The sequence below is a fragment of the Phasianus colchicus genome, chromosome 14 (genome assembly GCF_987193195.1).
Source record: "Phasianus colchicus chromosome 14, bPhaCol1.hap1.1, whole genome shotgun sequence".
Taxonomy (NCBI): Eukaryota; Metazoa; Chordata; class Aves; order Galliformes; family Phasianidae; genus Phasianus; species Phasianus colchicus.
The window spans coordinates 15,190,450-15,208,290 of NC_143449.1; the positions used below are offsets into that span (position 1 = coordinate 15,190,450).

At 49.4% G+C, this 17,841-nt stretch overlaps 1 protein-coding gene across 4 annotated transcripts in view; it reads left to right on the top strand.

Moving 5' to 3' along the window:
* Nucleotides 1-707: 707 nt before the first annotated feature.
* MCF2 (MCF.2 cell line derived transforming sequence) overlaps nt 708-17,841 on the top strand; it is a 49,310-nt gene continuing 32,176 nt past the window's right edge. For 2 of the 4 annotated variants that reach the window (XM_090150306.1, XM_031594272.2), the window contains exons 1-4: nt 708-869; nt 9,447-9,515; nt 10,068-10,182; nt 13,749-13,839. In XM_090150306.1, coding sequence (XP_090006432.1) covers nt 755-869; nt 9,447-9,515; nt 10,068-10,182; nt 13,749-13,839 — 390 coding nt within the window. In that variant the 5' untranslated portion in view covers nt 708-754. Of the gene's footprint in view, nt 870-8,837; nt 9,140-9,446; nt 9,516-10,067; nt 10,183-13,748; nt 13,840-15,447; nt 15,683-17,841 lie in introns of those variants that run through there. The other 2 variants (XM_090150307.1, XM_031594273.2) reach the window with 2 other exon arrangements.

The following is a 17,841-nucleotide window of genomic DNA, read 5'->3' on the forward strand; positions in this document are numbered from 1 at the left end:
GGAGAAGAGGCCGACCCTCATCTCACCACAACCTCCCTCCAGGGAGCTGTAGACAGTGATGTCTCCTCTTTCCCAGGCTGAACAACCCCAGTTCCCTCAGCTGCTCCCCACCAGACTGGTGCTCCAGACCCCTCACAGCTCCATTGCCCATCTCTGCACACACCCCACAGCACCTCGATGCCTTTCTCGTAGCGAGGGGCCCAGCACTGAGCACAGCACTGAGGTGTGGCATCAGCAGAGCTGAGTATGGAGGGACGACCACCTCCTGCTGCTGCTGGCCACGCTATTGCTGGCACAGTTCTCAGTACTGCTCAAGGAATTTTCTAAAATACTGCTGACTGAGGATGAAAACATGGCGCTTTGGGTTTTTGTTTGTTTGTTTTGGAGATGGGAGTAAGAGAAACGGATCAAGTGAAAATCTAGTTTTGCAATAGGAAACGCAGAAGGCATGGCAATGAGAAGCAATGACTGCACTCGGGCTGCACGCCCCGGGCACATTCGGGGCCACAGCACTCCCGACGCGAGCAACCCCCGCGCGGCCGAGGGCGACGCAGCACCGCCGGGCACAACGCGGCGGGGCGGGACGCGAGGAGCAGCGCCGGGCAGACGGCGGGGGAGGCGGGACGGGCGGCCCGGCGGGGCGGGCTCGGGGCGGGCAGGGGCGGCTCCCACTTCCCCAGCCCCGCCTCGGCGGCGGCGGCGCTCGGGCTCGGGGCGGCGGAGCGCGGCCGGCGGCGGAGCGCTGCCGCGGGGCATGGCCCTGGCGCCGGCCCCGGCCGGGCCCCCGCCGGGGGGTACCTCGGCGGGGGAGATGGAGCGTTACTACTGCCTGCTGCGGGCCGCCGCGCTGCTGGAGGCCGCCGCCGCCGGTGAGTCCCGGGCTGCGGGGACGGGGCGCGGGGATCGGTTCCCCGAAGGGCTGCGGGTACCCGGGGACGGCGGGGCGCAGCCGCGCGGTGCTGCCCGCTGCTGCCCCGCGGGGTCTCGGCTCGGGGCGCCGCGTGGGCTCCGTGGGGACGCAGGGCTGTGCGCGCCGCTCGCTCCTCCGCCGGCGGCCCGGGTCTATTTGTGGAGCTGCGCTCACGTTCTTAATGGAGATCGTTTAAACGCGGCTGGGACTATTCCGGGCGGGCACCGAGCGGAGCACGCAGGTGGTAACTTCTCTCGCACGGAAAGTGTGAGTTCAGCAGCGGGATGCGGGCGTAGCGCTGCGGGTGCTGAAGTCCGCCTGTCCGGAAGGCTCCGGTGGGCTCTGCGCAGGCTGATATCGAGGGCTCTGGGCTTTTTGGTTCTGTGGGCCACATTACCGGTGCTGAGTGGCCTCATTCTCTTTAAGGAGAGGCTGTGTCACTCTGTGCTGCTGACATCTCCTTTTTGTTATTGGAATGCGTTGCTCCAACGAACCTGAAGTGAGGAGATGGGCTTTGATAAAGCAGAAAGGTGCCCCCCTCTCCAGTTTCCCACAGTTGCAACCATCAGGATGGTTATGTGCCCTTCCTGAACTTCCGAAGTGGCAGAGCAGTGGTGTGTGTAGAGCACGTGCAGATGGTGTCAGCCTTATGCCCCATCCCTGGGCCTTAGGCACTGCCAGACCCGCATGTCAGGGGATGCCCAGAGCTGCAGGATGTGCTGGGTTGTAGGGCTGTAATGGCAGGGCACAGCCTGACCCGCTGCCCTGGGCTGTAAGCTGCTCTTGTGCCTCAACAATGCGTCCTTTGATGGACAATGATCTGCTAATACACTACAGCATTGACTTCTTTTTTGTTGTTCTGTTTATCTGCGGGAAGAACGGATTTTTGCAGGGAGATCTTTAATAACTGGGGAAGGTGGTGGCATTCTGAGTGACTCCATTGCCACTGGACGATGCGTACCTTGCTGGGAGGTGAAGGCGCTCGTTACTCCTCATTAGCTCACAGCTGGCAGCGCGCTTGGAGCCGTGCCAGGCACAAGAAAGACACACTGACCCAAAAAGGCTTACAGCTTCCTTCCAGTTCCCTTGACCTCTTTGCAAAGTGCAGCACAGGGCACAGGAGGAATTGATCAGGAGGGAAGGCTGCAGGTGTGGACTTAGCAAAGCATCCCCTGCTCCTGGGAGCAGCTCTCAGGGGATGCTCACCTCGTAGCACCCTCTGCTCCCATCACACACTGCCCTATGCCACTCTGCATCTGTGAATGCAATGGGGAAGCATAGAGGTGATCATTGTGACAGAGGATGCCACTGAATGGCTATGATTGAAAATACAACAATCCCAGTTCTTCTTGTGCTGATGTTGGTGATGGAGCACCCACAGTGCTTGCACAAGGGCTAGTGGCACACGAATGGGGTACAGATGGTGTTTTGTAGGAGCAGGGTACTGGGCAGTGGGATCCTGGTGAGCTGCTCTTGGCAGATGACCTCTAATATCAGAATGTCTCCCCAGAGGCACAGCTGTATGGCTAGAGCTGCACGGTCTGGACATATGATGTGGGATATACATAGATTCTTAAAGTGAGGCATGAAAAAAGATAAGAAATTGAATAAAGTTCACCCAAGTTATGAGATATTAAATCAGAGGGTTTATTCCCTCCTCACTGAGTTTTGAGCCCCATCTGGGGTCGTGCTTTATTTATTTCTCTTTGTACATCGGTACTGGAAACCTGTTGCTTATTTCCAGCACAAGGTGATTTACTCCCTCCCGTATTTGCCATACAGTTAGATGCACACATCCCAAGGATTTTGGAGCTCTTCCTTCCTTCATGGAGCCTTACACACGTGCAGAGCTCATGCCCTGTGGAAGCAGAGTGCTGTTGTCACCCAGACCTGCCCCGGTGCTGCAGGGGATGTGGGACACTGGCAGTGGGGCCAGCAGACGTAGGATGCGCTTCCTCTCCATCGGTCACGTTTGCTACAACTGTGGTTTAACCGTTCATCATTCATGTGCAATGACAGAAGTGAAGTGACAGCAGGGCTGTGTGGGAGGGGAGGAACTGAGGTGTGAAACAGGGGGGGAAAGAAGAAGAGCCTTCCAATACACCGCCCTTGCTGGGGAGCTGTGGGGCTGTCCCCGGGATGGGGTCACGCAGGAGCACTGGGCTGTTCCTGTGTTGCCAACCTCTTCCTGCTGCAGGAAAGACAGTTAGGCTTTGAATATGGGCTTTTGCTCAGTGGGGGAAGGACAGAATTGAGCGTTTTCAATTGAGGGCAGTTGTTTTTAGTTTCCTGAAATTGCAGCAGAGTTCCCAGGTTATGCCGTTGTGGGAACCTGGCTGTATAATTTGGTTTCCTTGCTCTGTGGGCTGTGAAAGTGAATACATTGTTCCAGTGACTTCCCTGCACTTAATTCTGGGTTTCAAAGCAGGTGTTCTTGGGCTCGAGGATTTACTGCTAATACACATATGATGAGTTACTCTGTTGGTGCACAAAGCTAGAATTTGGCTTTGAAAAACCAACACTTCTGCAGTATTGGATGCTGATGTGCAGTTATTGATGCATATACTCGCTTCTATTTGGCTCTGCAGCAGCCTGCTTGGGAAGTCATTTGTACTGAAAGTGATGTGTGGTGGAGGCCAATGGCATTACCTGGGAGGTGATCACTGCTGGCACAGCTTTGGTGCACAGCTGGCAGGCGAGCATGGAGCTGCTGTGTGCAGCACCTGGTGCTGAGCCTGCACAAGGGCAGAGTGATGGAAACGGGGAGCAGGAGAGAAGCAAGAGCACACTGGAGCTCATAAGGATTATAAATTCGAGGAGCTAAATTTTCTCAGCTCCCACACTGAGTTTGAATCCACCAGGGTGGGTGTTGAGAAACTTTTATTACATCTCTTGCAATAGATGCAAATTCACGTATGGTTGAGCTGCCTTCCGTCTCTCCCCATTTTTGCTTAGTTAGGGGTGATGTGAGGAGGCAGGCTGCCTGGTTGGATGCGAGCAGACCCAAGCACCCAGTGCTCAGTTCCCCCATGTTAGGAGCTGCAGCAATAACAGGAGATAACGTGTAAGCCTGGCTGTTGTTTGGTTTACTTTTGGCTGGCCTTTTGTGAGCAGAGCTGCTGCGGTTTGCCCACTGTTTGCTCCTGGCTGGAGGAGATCCTCCTCAGGTGGAACTGCTCAGTGACCACAACGTAGCATTTTCTTCTGTGTTTTCACTCCTATTATCATTCTTTATAAATCTAAAGTCTTTCAAAGAAGATTCACTCTTCTTCTGCTGTTCAGTTTCTCAGATGTTGGTAGCTACTCCCAGGTGTGAGATCTGTGCCTGAGCTGCAGCATCCTCTGCAGTGGAGCCCTGGGAGGCCCTGAAGGAGAAGCACAGGCACTGGGTCATGGAGGACCATCTGCTGCCATATCCTGCCTCCTACATTCCACCAGAGTGGGTGCTTGGGGAAAAGCAAAAGAACGAGCTTGCAGTTGGAGCCTTTCCTTAAAAAACTGCCTGCTCTGACAAAGGATAATTTAAGGTATCCTTGAGCCAGGTGCAGTCAAGGGGCATCCAGCACAGCGATGCACTAACCCTCCTGGGGCTTTCTAATGCTTGTTGAATCCCTGGGTGGATTTGAGGTGCTCATGCCAGATGTTCCTGCCTCTGTTTCCCACCTGTGATGATGCTTCTAATGTGATCTGTCCTGTCTGCACCCTGTATTTTGCTCCTGCCGGCTCTGAGCTCTGTGCCACCCCCGTGCTGGTGCTGGGCATGTGTGGCTGCAGTTCCTTCCTCTGTCAGACACCTGGGAGCCACGTGGAATGAAAAACCCACGTGGACTGAGGCTTGTTGAGAGGTGCGCAGTGGGTTTGGATGTGGTGTGGCTGTGGTGGTAAGCGGTCAGCAGCCCGTGGCTGCAGGGCAGGAGCTGTCCCCATGCGGCACTGCGGTGGGTACTGGGGCTCATGGCATTCCAGGTACAGAAGCTTTCTGTCATCAATATTTTAATGGCTCTTTTGTGTCACTTGCCTGGCCTGGGGAGTGGTGGCATGGTTTGGGACTGCAAGCTGCTGAATGTGCCTGGGCTTAGCGTGCTGCTGTACTTGCATGGCTCGAGGTGGATCATTGCTGCATGGCTGCTGTTAGAAATAACCAAAGATTACGCATGCAGCATAGATCACTTGCAAATGTGAGTGCAGCAGGATTTACTCCCAGCTACTGAAGAATTTTGTCTCAGAACCAGGAAGGGGCCTCCAGACCTCAGCTGTCAGTCCTCTGCCCAAACCAGGTTCTGCAAATAAGCCTTTTGTAAACACAATGGGCCTTATGTTCTGAGCAGTACAATGTCCTATTATCTGCTATATGTTCCTTAACGAAGACATTGTGCTGAACAGCACGAGCAGAACCAGCAGCCTTACACGGCTGGCTCACAGCCAGGCTGCTGCGTGTGCCCATGCCTGCCCTGCTGTGCTCAGCCTGGGACGGGTGCAGGCATCAGGCTGGATCCAGGTGTAAGCTTCCATGGGGAGATGCACAGGGGATGCAGGGGTGCCTGCTGTCCTTGCACTGCTTGTGCCCTGCAGCCTGCTGCAAGCTCCCTCAGTGGGCACAGTGCTGTTGTGCAGGCTTTGTGGGGAGCTCCTCTCACCAGCGGGCTGTGCACGGTAGAGAACTTTGTAGGGTGAAAGGGTGTTCTTCATAGTGTCTCCCTCCATATCCTTCTGGATATGGCTGGTAGGAAGGGTAACAATGGTTCTTGTTGTGTACTGGATTGAATCCAGCATTTTTTGAAATTATTCAAGTGGGAAAGGTCAGCAGCTGGTGGCTGGGATGCCCCAAGGACTTGGATCTCCTGCAGCAAGGTGTTCCCTCCACTGCTGTGGCATGGATTTCTTCCCTTCTTCCTGGTGGAGCCCCTGGGCTTTTGCAGGTGATTACATTTCACATGACACGTATCCAGAATGAGTTTCCTGAGTGCTGGGCTGCAGGCTCGCTCCTTCTGAGTGCTTCTTTACAGATATGGGATGGGATATGTCTATCTGGACTGAATCAGGGCAAATGGCAGGCTGCTGTGGTGGTCATTCTGCCTGGCTGTAGGGCTACGTTTCCATTCTTTGCCTCAGTGAATATTTAATTTTGCGATGCAGAACAACTTTTACAGGAGAAGTGGAGACAGCATCCATTGCATTGCATTGGGTTGAGAGATGGAGTGCTCTGCTCCGAGTGATTTCTGTTCCAACTCCTGCGCATGGCAGATAAGGCAGGGCTGAATCCTCATACCCCAGCCCAGTTCATGCTCCAGCAGCTGTCTGGGAGCTCCCAGCAATGCTGGCCACGCAAATGAGTTCCCTCGTCAGCCTGAAGGAGTCCTCACTGTCGCTCCCCAAGCACAGCACCTTTCTGTGGCTGTCACTGCTCTGTGTGGGTCTGCACTACACTTGGGGCTGTGCTGGAACTTGCTAGGACTCCAGATGCCAGCTGATGACCACGGTTAACCCAGAAAGTCACCAGGGGTATGGAAATAGGTTACAAATACACTCATTTGCAGGCTCCCCTGACACCAAATAAACCTTTTTGCTTTGGGTGTAGACGTCCAAATGGACAGAAAACAGAGAACAAGCAGATCATGGAGAAGCTCAACGTGATCCTTTACGCTTGTCATTTAATTTGGTTCAGTTTTGTTTCCTAGGCTACGCAGCAACACTCACAGGAAGAGCTATTATTCTTCATTCACAACAAAGCTATCTCCAGGCCTATTTTATAGTTGCAAACAATACTTGGCCAATGTTGTGAAATGTAAGGCGCTGTTACATCGGCTTGGCAGATGCATTACACAGCTGCTGTCTGCAGATGCTGTGGACCTGCAAAGTTTAGAATAGAAAAGAAAACAATAGTTACCAGAAAGCAAAGCACTCGGGAGTTTAATTGAGTCTCTGCTGTGTTCTGAGTGAATTTGGACCCAGATGACTGCTGTCCTCTTTCTGAATGCCATTGCAGTTGCTATACTGCTATGACAATGTATTGTTTAGGTGCTGTTTGCTTTCAGTAAGACCCTAAAAGCTGGATATTGTTGATGCCCCACTGTCTTTCACTGCTTTTGTCCCAGAGGTCAATATTTGACAGCAAAGGCTGCTCTTCTATATAGGATTGCAGCATCCAACTGCTGTGTCATGGGCACAGCAACATGCAAATCCCTTGATTTTTCTCCAACATTTCTCCAGAAAGATGCATTTGATGACAAATGCAGAGCGAGCACCAGGGATGAGTTGGCTGAGGAGCAGCTCTAAGAGAATGCCATCAGCCCACTGCGCTCCGACCTCACCAAGGGCAGCTGCTGCTCCTCTGGGCTGCCCCTGCCTGCTGGGATGGCGTGGGTTTGCAGGGGAGCTGCTCCCCCAGACTTCACTAGTTCTCCCTCAAAGGAGTTAAATTTCAGGTGTTCAACTTGAGACCACTTGAAAGGACCTGTTTTTTCCGTTTGTGCTGAATGCTCTTTTCCAAAAACCTGATCCATTGAGAAGCAAGAAACTCGAATTCATGATGATGCTGTAGGATTTTGGCCCTCATCTGCATATTCAAGTCAAGAATGAAGCTTTCTGTGAACCTGGGAGCCAGGCGCTCACTGGAAACCACAGCTCTCAAAGCATAGAGGGAACTCCATCCAATGCAGTTTCACAGCATGCTGTGAACTTGGCCACGTGGCCCAGAGGATGCTTGGCACCAGCATTTCAAGTTGATTGTTAGGAAAAATTTCTTAGAAAAATTGGTGAGACATTGGCACAGGCTGCCAGGGGGGTGGTGGGGTCACCGACCCTGGAGGTGTTCCAGGGCAGTGGAGATGTGGCACTGAGGGACGTGGTTATGGGTCTGGTGGGGGTGGGCTGGGGTTGGACTTGGGGATCTTGGAGATCTTCTCCAACCTTAACAGTTCTATGATTCTGTTTCCCTTATCACTTCAGAGTAGCAAACAAAAGCTGTGTTTATTGTAAGCCTGCAACTGTGTTTGGCTTTAGTGCTGTGCACGTGAGACACACATGGGCATTGTGTTGTACCCAGTGCCCCAGTGGCTGCATCTTCAGGGGAGCAAACACCAGGTGTGGGCCGTGCCGTGAGCTTTACCTGAACTACCAATGTACACATTGCTGCTGAATAGCCCCACACCTTCCGGAGGCAGCCAAGATAAACATGCACCTGGCCTTGGGGCTTCTCTGTTTTCCAAGGCCAGTGTGTTTGTTATTGTATATTTCATGTGTTGGAGCTCATTAACTTATTCATGTGATTCTTATCAGTATGAAAATATTGACATGAACAAGTACAGAAGAAAGTTATCACCACTGCTTTCCCCTGAGTTAGGTGAAGCAGTCAACTGAATGAGCAAGAAATACTTGAAATGTCTTTGCAAAACAAACTTCTTCCTTACCACTCTAAGGCCTGTTGAAATCAAGAATGAGTGCCAATCCCTCATCAACAAAAAACTTATTTTGTCTACGTGTGCATATAACAGAAGGGAACAGGTGGGTGGCACGGAGGGCCAAAGGCATGCAGTGCTTACTGCCCCATGGGGCTGCCATGCTGCAGCTCAGGGCAGCCAAAGCAGTGCTTGAGAAACCCTTAGGTAAAGTCGAAGTGACCAGAAAGCTTTGGCAAACAAGTGAAATAGAATAAATATTGATTACGGTGGAACATGCTGAAGTATTGGCCAATGTGATTTAGGACAGCCAACAGAACGCTCCTTGGGACTGGCTCCCTAAAACAATTAATGTTTAAAATGTAATTATTGGAAAGCAAAAGGTCCTTAATGTGTATAGATGTTTCAAAATGTTTCCTTGCAGGAACAAAGATGTTTAATTTTCAGCTCTTGTTCCATTTATAGATAATCCAGAATAATGCCCGTGTGCTCAGTGAGTCTGGTTTCTGTTTGCTTTTCCCAGTGAAAGGTGAAATTATGCATATTGTTCTGATGTGCTTCTCTGCCACTGAAATGGTCACGGTGTGCTAAATGTGGTATTAAAACAGCCTCTCCCATTATTTGATTAAAAAGAGTTCTAATAGTGAACATAAGAACAACAGCTTTTGCAGTGCAGGTGGCCCAGTGCCAGCTGTAAACAGCCCAGCTGCTTCCAGAAGCTTATTTGCTCAAAGTTAAGAAGTGTAACAGTATGAAAACCCCAACCTTGTCTGCAGAGGTCCTGGCTGCTCATCCCATTGTCTATCTGTGGCTGGAATGCACTGGAATACAGGTGGGTGCAATTGGTAACTGCAAAGTATGAAAGTTCTATGAGGAATTCTCTGTTGAGGGAAGAACTCTCAGCATCCCAAGCAGTTCTCCCCAGGCATGTTTGATAGAATACTTTTACTGCAGAGTTATGGCATTCACCCTGCTAGAGTCAATAGAAAACCATAAATCCTTTGTCAGAGGCTTTCTTCCCTAGTTTGGGGAAGCTGCATTTGGTGTAAGTCCCACTTTTGTGTTAACACGTTGATAAATGTGTTTGCTTTTGATTTGTTCCTCTCTTTTTGACTGCTGCATTTGTTTTTTTTCCTCAGAAACGACAGCACCCATCTGTGCTAAGGACATCAGTGATGAGTTGATGAAGCAGTTTGCTTTTCTTTCTGGTAAGTAGCAGGAGCCTTCCATGTTCTCTCTTTGTGTTGTAATTAAATACTCCAGATGAACTGCTTGGCAAAGTGATACTCCATACGGGATGTTATCTGTCAAGCAGTCTTCATTGCCAGTAGAAATGCTGTTAATAAAATATTGAGGTGGCTCGAAGGAATGTATTAGATTTCTGTCTCTGTACAATACTTGTTCCTTCAAAATGCTCAAAGCTTTGCAAATATTTTGCTTTGAAATGTGCAAGCTCAAATGTGCAGAAATGCATGGATTTTCCTTGCATTTCTGATTTCTGTCTCATGTAAAGTGTGCTCAACAAATAAAGGAAATATCTGGTACCAAGTAGTTTTGCTTCTACCACCTGTGCATGTGTGTTGTGCTTGACATCAGTGCCAGAATCTGACCTACTTTGTCTGTTCTGGTGATGTAAATACCCTCTGTAATAACATAGTCTATGGGCTGGTGGGGTGTTTTTTGACCTGGATTGTGCACCTGGATTTTGCTGCTGGCTCTCCCAGAAAACACCCACAGAAGAACTCTTGTCTTCCTTCCAGGTGGCCGAGGGAAGGACAAGGCTTGGATCATCACCTTGCCTGACAACTCTCGCTTCAACGATGTGCCTGAGGATGTTGTAACTAAAGTCTTAACGTATCTAACATCAGTCCCGAGGTATGTGGCCGCCTTCTGTCTCACCTGTGATGGGCAGTGTCAGTCTGACCTGGGCCAGGTGCAATATCTTCAGCTTAATGCTGTGAGTGGGCACGAGGGGTGTCTTCAGCTCCTAGGGCAGGGGAGAAGACAAGCAATTAATTGCAAGTTCTTGCGGTGTCCAGGTGTGGTATTTAATGTGCCAGTAACTGCAGATAAAAAGTGGACATCATCCTTATTACTTTCCAGCCTGCATATATCATCAGTTCAGTTTATTAAGTTTCTAATTAGCAACAGGCTTTCTTTTAAGCTTTGACATGTGTCATTGCTTAAATATGCCATTCCTCTCCAGAGTAATATTGTGACGTGTACAAATAGAGAGTCATTACTGTGGAAAAGAGAAATGTAACCAAAGGAAGAGAATAATTACAGGAACAAACCCATTTGGGGTCCCCATTACACCCGATCACTCAGCAGCGTGCTGCAGCTCCATTATGTGCCTGTATCCCAGGGTTAAGCAGCCAGCAATCTGTCCCGACCACATGCAGGGCTCTGTGCTCAGATTAATGGTGCTCCCACTACTTGCTGCTGAGCCTGACTCAGTTACCTGGAATGCTTAATTTCCTTGAATAATGCCTGTTTTGGCAAATTTCTGCCTTCAGGGAGAGTAGGTTGACAGCAGCTAGATGGGAGCTTTCTATCAGCAGCTGCCTCGGGAGAAGTACTGTCTGTTTTGCCACCTCTGCAGGAATAAAAAGGGCTTCTGGTCTCTCTTTCTTTCTTGATCTACTGTGAAGCTGTGCTCCTCCTGGGTCAGGCTTGCAGAGGGGTCTTTCCGTCCCGTCCTGCTGGGCAGGTTGCCCCCAGCTGTGTGTGTGCTTCTCTGCCTGGATCTTTCAGGGCTTTTTATTCCATGTGACTTTAAACACTCTGGCGTTAGCATGATTAGCAGTCCTGCTGTCCCTGTAATAGGTCAAACTCAATCAGGAAACTAATGAGAGCTGAGAGCTTTCTGGTGATTCAGCCGTGCTCAGTGTGTTATTTGTAAAACCACTTTAATCATGCTTCTCTAGTCCTCCTACCACCATCGCAGCCTGCTTCAGTACCTGGCTGTTCTAACAACATTGGAGTCTGAAATGACTGCACAGAGCTGTGCAGAATGAGTTGTAAATACACAGACACTTCCCTGCCATGTACCTATGGATGGCTATGGGTTCATCAAAACCATGTGCACCACGCCGTTCTTTGTAATCAGCAGCAATGACTATGAGTTGTCCTGCTGACACCAGTCTGAGGGAACCACATGGGATGTTGGGTCTGTAGTATTCTGGGGAGCTGAATTTCATGGAGTGCTTCTCCTCGAGGTGACAAGTGGAGACTGTTCTTCACTTAACAAGGTGAGCGTGTTAGTGACAGAGCCAGGAGGAAGCTGAGTTTTGTATTCAGTTAATTTGATTTTGGGACTTCTGCGACCATAATGCAGGACGTGGTTGTATGGAAGACATGTAGAGAAAAACAGTAGAGAAGATGATGCAGAATAATGATATAGAAAGATGAATAGTGTGTTCCCACATTCCATGTACCCCAGTCAAAATACACGCGGTGGGCTATGTGCTGAGGGATGGGCTTTGCTGAATAGCACTGCACAATGATGTGCTTGAAGGAGAGGCACAGGAGAGTGGGACAAATCCTGATCTCTGCAGAAAGGAGACCCTGGCAGTGATCTTGACGATGCAGCTTTTAGGTATTTAGACAAACTTTGTGTATTTCACCTGCATCGTCATATTGGAGTAAAAATGACATACAGCCACAGCTGGGGACATGGAGCAGTGAAGCCACAATAATTCGGAGTAGCAGTACCATGCAGTGAGTGCTGGGGTGTGCTCTGATCCACCAGCAGCCTCCCAGCCCAGTGAGCAACTTCCCGGTTGCAGACTTGGCGATCCAATTTCAAGTCCTCCTGCAAAAGCTCCCAAGTTTTATTTTTAGTCCGGTGTGTCCTGCAACACATACAAAAGTAAGGGTAAGGAAAAAAGTGACAGGAAGCCTCTGTCTGGTTATCCATCTCCATCATGTGCTGCTGGATGCAAATAAAGCTGCCTCTTGCAAGCATTTGTGAGAATGCATTGATTTATTTTTCTTGTCAGTCTGAAAGGTACATCATGGGACTGGAAATCTGATCAACCCACAAGGCCTGGATTGCAAATAGCCATAGGCTTGCTCTGTTTGCCCTAAAATAAATTAAAAATTTCCCATAGTGGATTTCAGAACTTTTGTACAGCTCAGAACTTGCTTCTTTGTGTATGTAAGGGAACTGATAAAAGTAGATGAGCTTGCTGAGAGGCTGCTCACTGAATGTAACCTTGTCTGGACTGAATGATGTACTGGGACATGCTTTGATGAACTGACATTGTGTTAAGGTCTGGCTGCCTTTTCAGAATTGCTTGGGTTCTGGGTTTGTTGGTGTTATTTTTGAAGGGGTTTATTACAATGACAGCAGTGCTGCTTAAATGCCGTATTTGTCTTAATACTGCCAAGGGTTGGGGAATGCTATCCTGTGCAGAGACCTGCCTTTTAAAGTTGTACACTGGAAAATCAAGCAGTTCTATCCTCATTATCAAAGTGAACCTCACACAAAAGGATCATTTTGGCCCTCTCCCACCTGCTGCTGTTACTAAACTCTTGCTGGGGATTTCCTGACACAAGTGTGCAAAGACTTCTCCATGTTGCCAAAACCAATTTGGCTAAAATAGGCTTTTGGCTGAAAGGTTGAGCCTGATTCCAGATGACAGTGTGTAAGCTTACCTCGCACTTACTTATGTGCCAAGGTTTTGTGTGTGACCCATATGTAAAACACAGTATTTATTTTCTCTGCTCTTTTCTGGTATGCCTCAATGACAATGCATAAATTGCATAAAAGCACGAACCTTTGCACTTTGAGCTTGACCTAACATATCCATAGTGTGTGTTTGTAGGGGTGGTGTACCCTTACACACGTGCAAACACAACTCCAGTTTGCAGTTGGAGGTACCCTTGGTGTGTCTGTTGGTGGAGCTGTGACCAGATATCCTGACAAGGTTGTATTTGTTACACTCACAGTTCACCTCTGCACTGGGTCACACTGCAGCATGTGGATCCCCAGAGCTCCCCACTTCCTGAGGGGATTTCAAACCAGCATAAAGGATTTTGATACGCAAATAGCGTTGCCTGTTGCAGAGGCAGTGCTTCAGCCATGAGATGGACTTCCCAAATTGCTGCTGGAGTCTGTTCTAGGAAATATTTTCAAATGTATTTTGGCAGCACGCTCCATCCCTGGAGGTGTTTGAGGCCAGGTTGGATGGGGCACCGGGGAACCTGACCCAGTGTCTGACTGAGGGGGTGGCAGCCCTGCCCGCAGGGTTCCCATGAGGTCCTTTCCGACCCAAACCATTCTGTGATTGTCTGACACCTGTGGAAATGTCAAAATGGGCTTTGTTTTCTGTGTTCTTGGGATTGTTTTTGGGGGTAGGGGAGAGGGTGAGGCAGGGTACAAAGTCACATTCCCTCAAAATGTTATTCATTTACTTTTTTTACTTTTAATCCCATAGTCAACATGAGTCGGACACCAAATTTATCCTAATCCTGGATAGAAGATTGGACACGTGGACATCTGTCAAAATGACTCTCCAAAAAATTGCAGTAAGTCCTCTTTAATGGTAATTTCTTTCAAAGTACGAAGTCGTGTCCATTTTGTGCCACTTTCAGAAAGCATTAGGAGTTGGGAGCAATGATGCTCGTGCTTTCTCTCTCGGTAGCATTTTGCTTTATGGCCCTGTGATTAATTCAGTCATGGCTCTGTGCCTCATTTGAATGCATAAATGAGCTGTTTGAGCATTAAACCAATTCATTTGCTTGTTTTTGTACTTTCCCTTAGTGGCCCAAATGTGTTTTGTGCCACATTCTGTGATTTTGTTGGGTGGAGAATTTGGCTTCACATATATTCTTTCTAGACACTGGTTATTAGTGAGAGTATATTTTAGCTAATTTTCAGTGACTGAAAGGGTTGGAATCTTAAAGCAGGCTGCAGAGTGGGCTTGGGTGGAAAAACTGTTTTAAACGTGCACCGCTGCATTCACTGTTTGTGCTGCCTGTTCTGAGCATAACTCAAAAGCAAGTTTTCTGCAACTCACCAACACGTTGAGCCATGGGGAACTAGAGCGTGGCATTCCTGGTCCAGCTGGACTTGGCCTTAGTGACATTTTGCTTATAGGCATCCAATGGAAGGAAGGATTGCCATTACCTTTCTGCATTGTGCATAAGGTACTGCTGTCAGTATTTGATTGTATTTTTTTTTTCTCTTCTGAACATTGCAACATGAATTTGCACACATCATGAGAGAAAAGGCAGCATTTTAAAAATAGAAAAAAATTCCTTAAAGTGATCATCAGAATTCAGTTCTGCTGCTGGTGTTTGAACCAGTGGGAGTACCAGGAGCTGCCTTTAAGGGTGATGTTGGTGCTTTGCATAGTTGGGAAGTTTCAAGCACAAAAAAATCCTGTCTGTCCTAATTTGTAGCTTCAAACAGAAGTGCCATTCATCTCGTGTTCCATCAGGAAATGTAATTACTGTGTGACCTCTGAGCACACACCCTATTAGTGTACCTGTGTCCACGCAGAGCAGAAGCTTTGCCTGGGGTGTATCAGGGCTGTGTGTGCAAATACTGCAGCGCAGCTGTGTGCAGAGGGCAGTGAGAGGCAGGAATCTGCTAAATGCTAAGAGTTGGGAAGCTCGCCTTAAAAACCAGAGGGCCCAGCCCTGGAAGGCTGTCTTTGTGACCAAGAGGGGTTCTGCTGGACTTGCCTTTGTGCTAGTAACACAAAAGGTTACATCCCGATTTACTTGCAGTCAAACTATAGTGCATGCTGCATTTCTGATCTTTGCGTAATTCTGGAATAAAGAAGTGCAAATAAGCTGCATTTGAAATACAGTGCCCTATTTTTTCACCATAAGAATATGCAGCTCTGCAGTCACGCATCTGATCCAGGGTTTGTTTTTTTGTTTTTTTTTTTATCAGAATACAGATTTTTGTTTAACTCCTTTGTGTATGCCGTTCTGTACTGACTGCACGGGCTCATGCTTGTGCCATTGCTTTGGAAAGCAAGACCCTGCCAGCAGGCTCAAGCCGTAGGTTTTGCTACGGACTGCATTCCTTCGCACACGAAATCCTAATCAACTTCAGAACGCGTGCTTCAGAGAGCAGCAGGGAGGGGGAAAAAAGAAAAAAAAAAGAAAAAAAAGAAAAAAAAAGAAAAGCAGAACGGTGAAAGCTGTGGTGCAATCGCTCAGGCTCGGTCGTGGCGGAAGGCAGTCGGCCCCGTTCCGAGGCTGATTTTTGGCATTCCACCTTAAATCGAAGCCGGCGCTCGGGAAGCAGGGAGCCGGGCCGCCGCGTCCCTCTGCGGAACCGCCGCAGCGCTGCGGCCGCGAGGCCATGGCCGAGGGGAGCCCCGCGCGGGGCGGCAGGAGGCCCCGGAGGAATGCGGTAAGGCGCTGCGTGCCCGCGGAACGGCCCGGCATCGCGGGGAAAGGCCCCGTGGGGGCGGCTGGAGATGCGCCGCACCCGCGACCTTCGCGCGGCTCCGCAGTGATGCGAGTGCCGGCGGGCGGCGGGGCTCCTCCGCGGTGCGGGCAGCCGGGGGAAGCGCGGCACCGAAAGGGCCCGGGCGGGACCTGCTGCGCGGCGCCGGTGCTCGCGGCATCTTCGGGGTCGGCCGTGCAGCCCGCTGGAATCAAGGCGGCACGGCGCTCCGGAGCTGCGTTTTGGCTGTCGGGGAGGTGAGGCTGGAGTTGGCCCTGCTTGGCGTTATTGCTGTGTGGCTGCTACCTTAAGGGACAGAAGAAAGTCGTGAACTTCAGCGTCTGCATAAGGACCGTTAGCTTCGATTCCCATTGCTCTGAAACAAAGTCACCGGCAGGCGCTACTTTTGCTTGGGGTCTATTGATCTCCAGCCTCACGGATGGCCCAGTGAACTGCAGGGAGCGATGTCCTCAGAAAGCCATTCTCAACGTTATGTAAAACCACATTAAATATAGTATTAAGCCATTCAGTAAGGAGTTAATAACTGCAATGCTTTCAGTCTGTGTCCTTTCCTGAGCTGCATTAACCCAGCTCACCTATATTGACTGTAGCAGCACTGCTGTAGTTGGGTGTGCATGTAAGCAGTTGCTGATCTGGGGCCTTAAAGCGTACATGCCTGTGTGCTCAGGATAGGGAGTTTCCTGAACGTGTTCTTTGCCATGGAATGCTCTTGAGATGTTGCTGGGTACCTGATAGTTTTCTGTCTTTCCAACGCTGCAGAGGAATACCAAAAGACAAAGAGTGTAGAGGATTCTTTTAGGTGGTTTATTATGCATAAATTCTTTTCAGTGTCATAAGATAAAGCATAAGGCAAATTTTAGGACCTATTTGTCATTGCTTTCTTGCTTATATTATGGGGAACATTTTTTGGTATGTTTTGTTCGCCTTCCCTCCCCACCTCCCTGTTAACTTCAGTATTATCAGAGCTCGGTTTGCAGAGCTCCAGACTTCAGCCCTTAGAAGAATGAGAATTGTAGCAGCGATGGAAATGCACGCAGTCCCTTTGGGAAAGTTATCTCTGAGGAATTACTGGTCTGCTTGTCTGTCTGTCTATATTTTTAACTTTTCATCCTTCCTCTTAAGTCTGCAGGAGGGCACAGGACATGGGTTCATTGGTAGCTGTCTTTCTGCAGTTATTTTTTTGCTTGTTTGCTTTTTTTTTTCTTTCTATGCTTGAAATACACAAGGTATCACTTGCATAGCAGGATTTCTTGTTTTCTAACAACTCAGAAATGCTGACCTTGGTCTTATGTATACAGAATCATCTAAGAAACCTGCTATCACTTTCTAAACTAAAGGGAAATCAAGTAACCCATCCTGGAAATGCACCTACCTCTGGCTGAAGTATATCAGGCGTCAAAGGAAATATAGGTGTTATGCATGGGGCATAAAGTGGTTTCAAGTCAGAATCTACTCTGTAGCAGATACGTCAGGTTATGGTCTCGTGTGTAGCACCTGCTGGTGTCCTGCACTCATGGAACCATAGGTGTCCCAAGACACTTATTCTCTTGAAGAGGTGCTTCGCATCTCAGGGCCGGGCAGTGCAGTGTGCAGGGCTGGTTATAGCAGCACTGCTGGGCCTGGCAGGCAGCCGGCCTGGGGAGGTGGGAGAGGCAGCCAGCTTCTATGGGTAGTGCCAAGCTTGCCAGATACTTTCCAGTGCAATATTCATGCTGTAAATATTCAGTTCATTCAGAACGTTTACAAGGTTGTGCCAGTTCTGGTAGTGCTTCCCTCAGTGAGGGCTTTCTGCATCCCAGGCAGGGATTTTTCTCAGTCTCAAAATGAGAAACCGCTCCAGGTTCTTGGAAGCATCCAATAGTTTTCTCTCTGCTAATATGGGAAGCTCAAGTTCCTGAACCCTGAGCTGAGCAGGGGGTCAGAAGTGGACTTCTTCAGACAGAGCTGTGTCCTGCAGCAGGGCTGGGGGGCCTGTCTGTGGTGTTGCAGCAGAGCTGATCTTCCTTTCAGAGGTAGTTAAACAGGCAGCGAAGCAGGATGCTGAACTGGCATCTCCTGCAGCCTTCAGGCACTCTTCCTTCAACATGGCCCTGTTTCCAAGC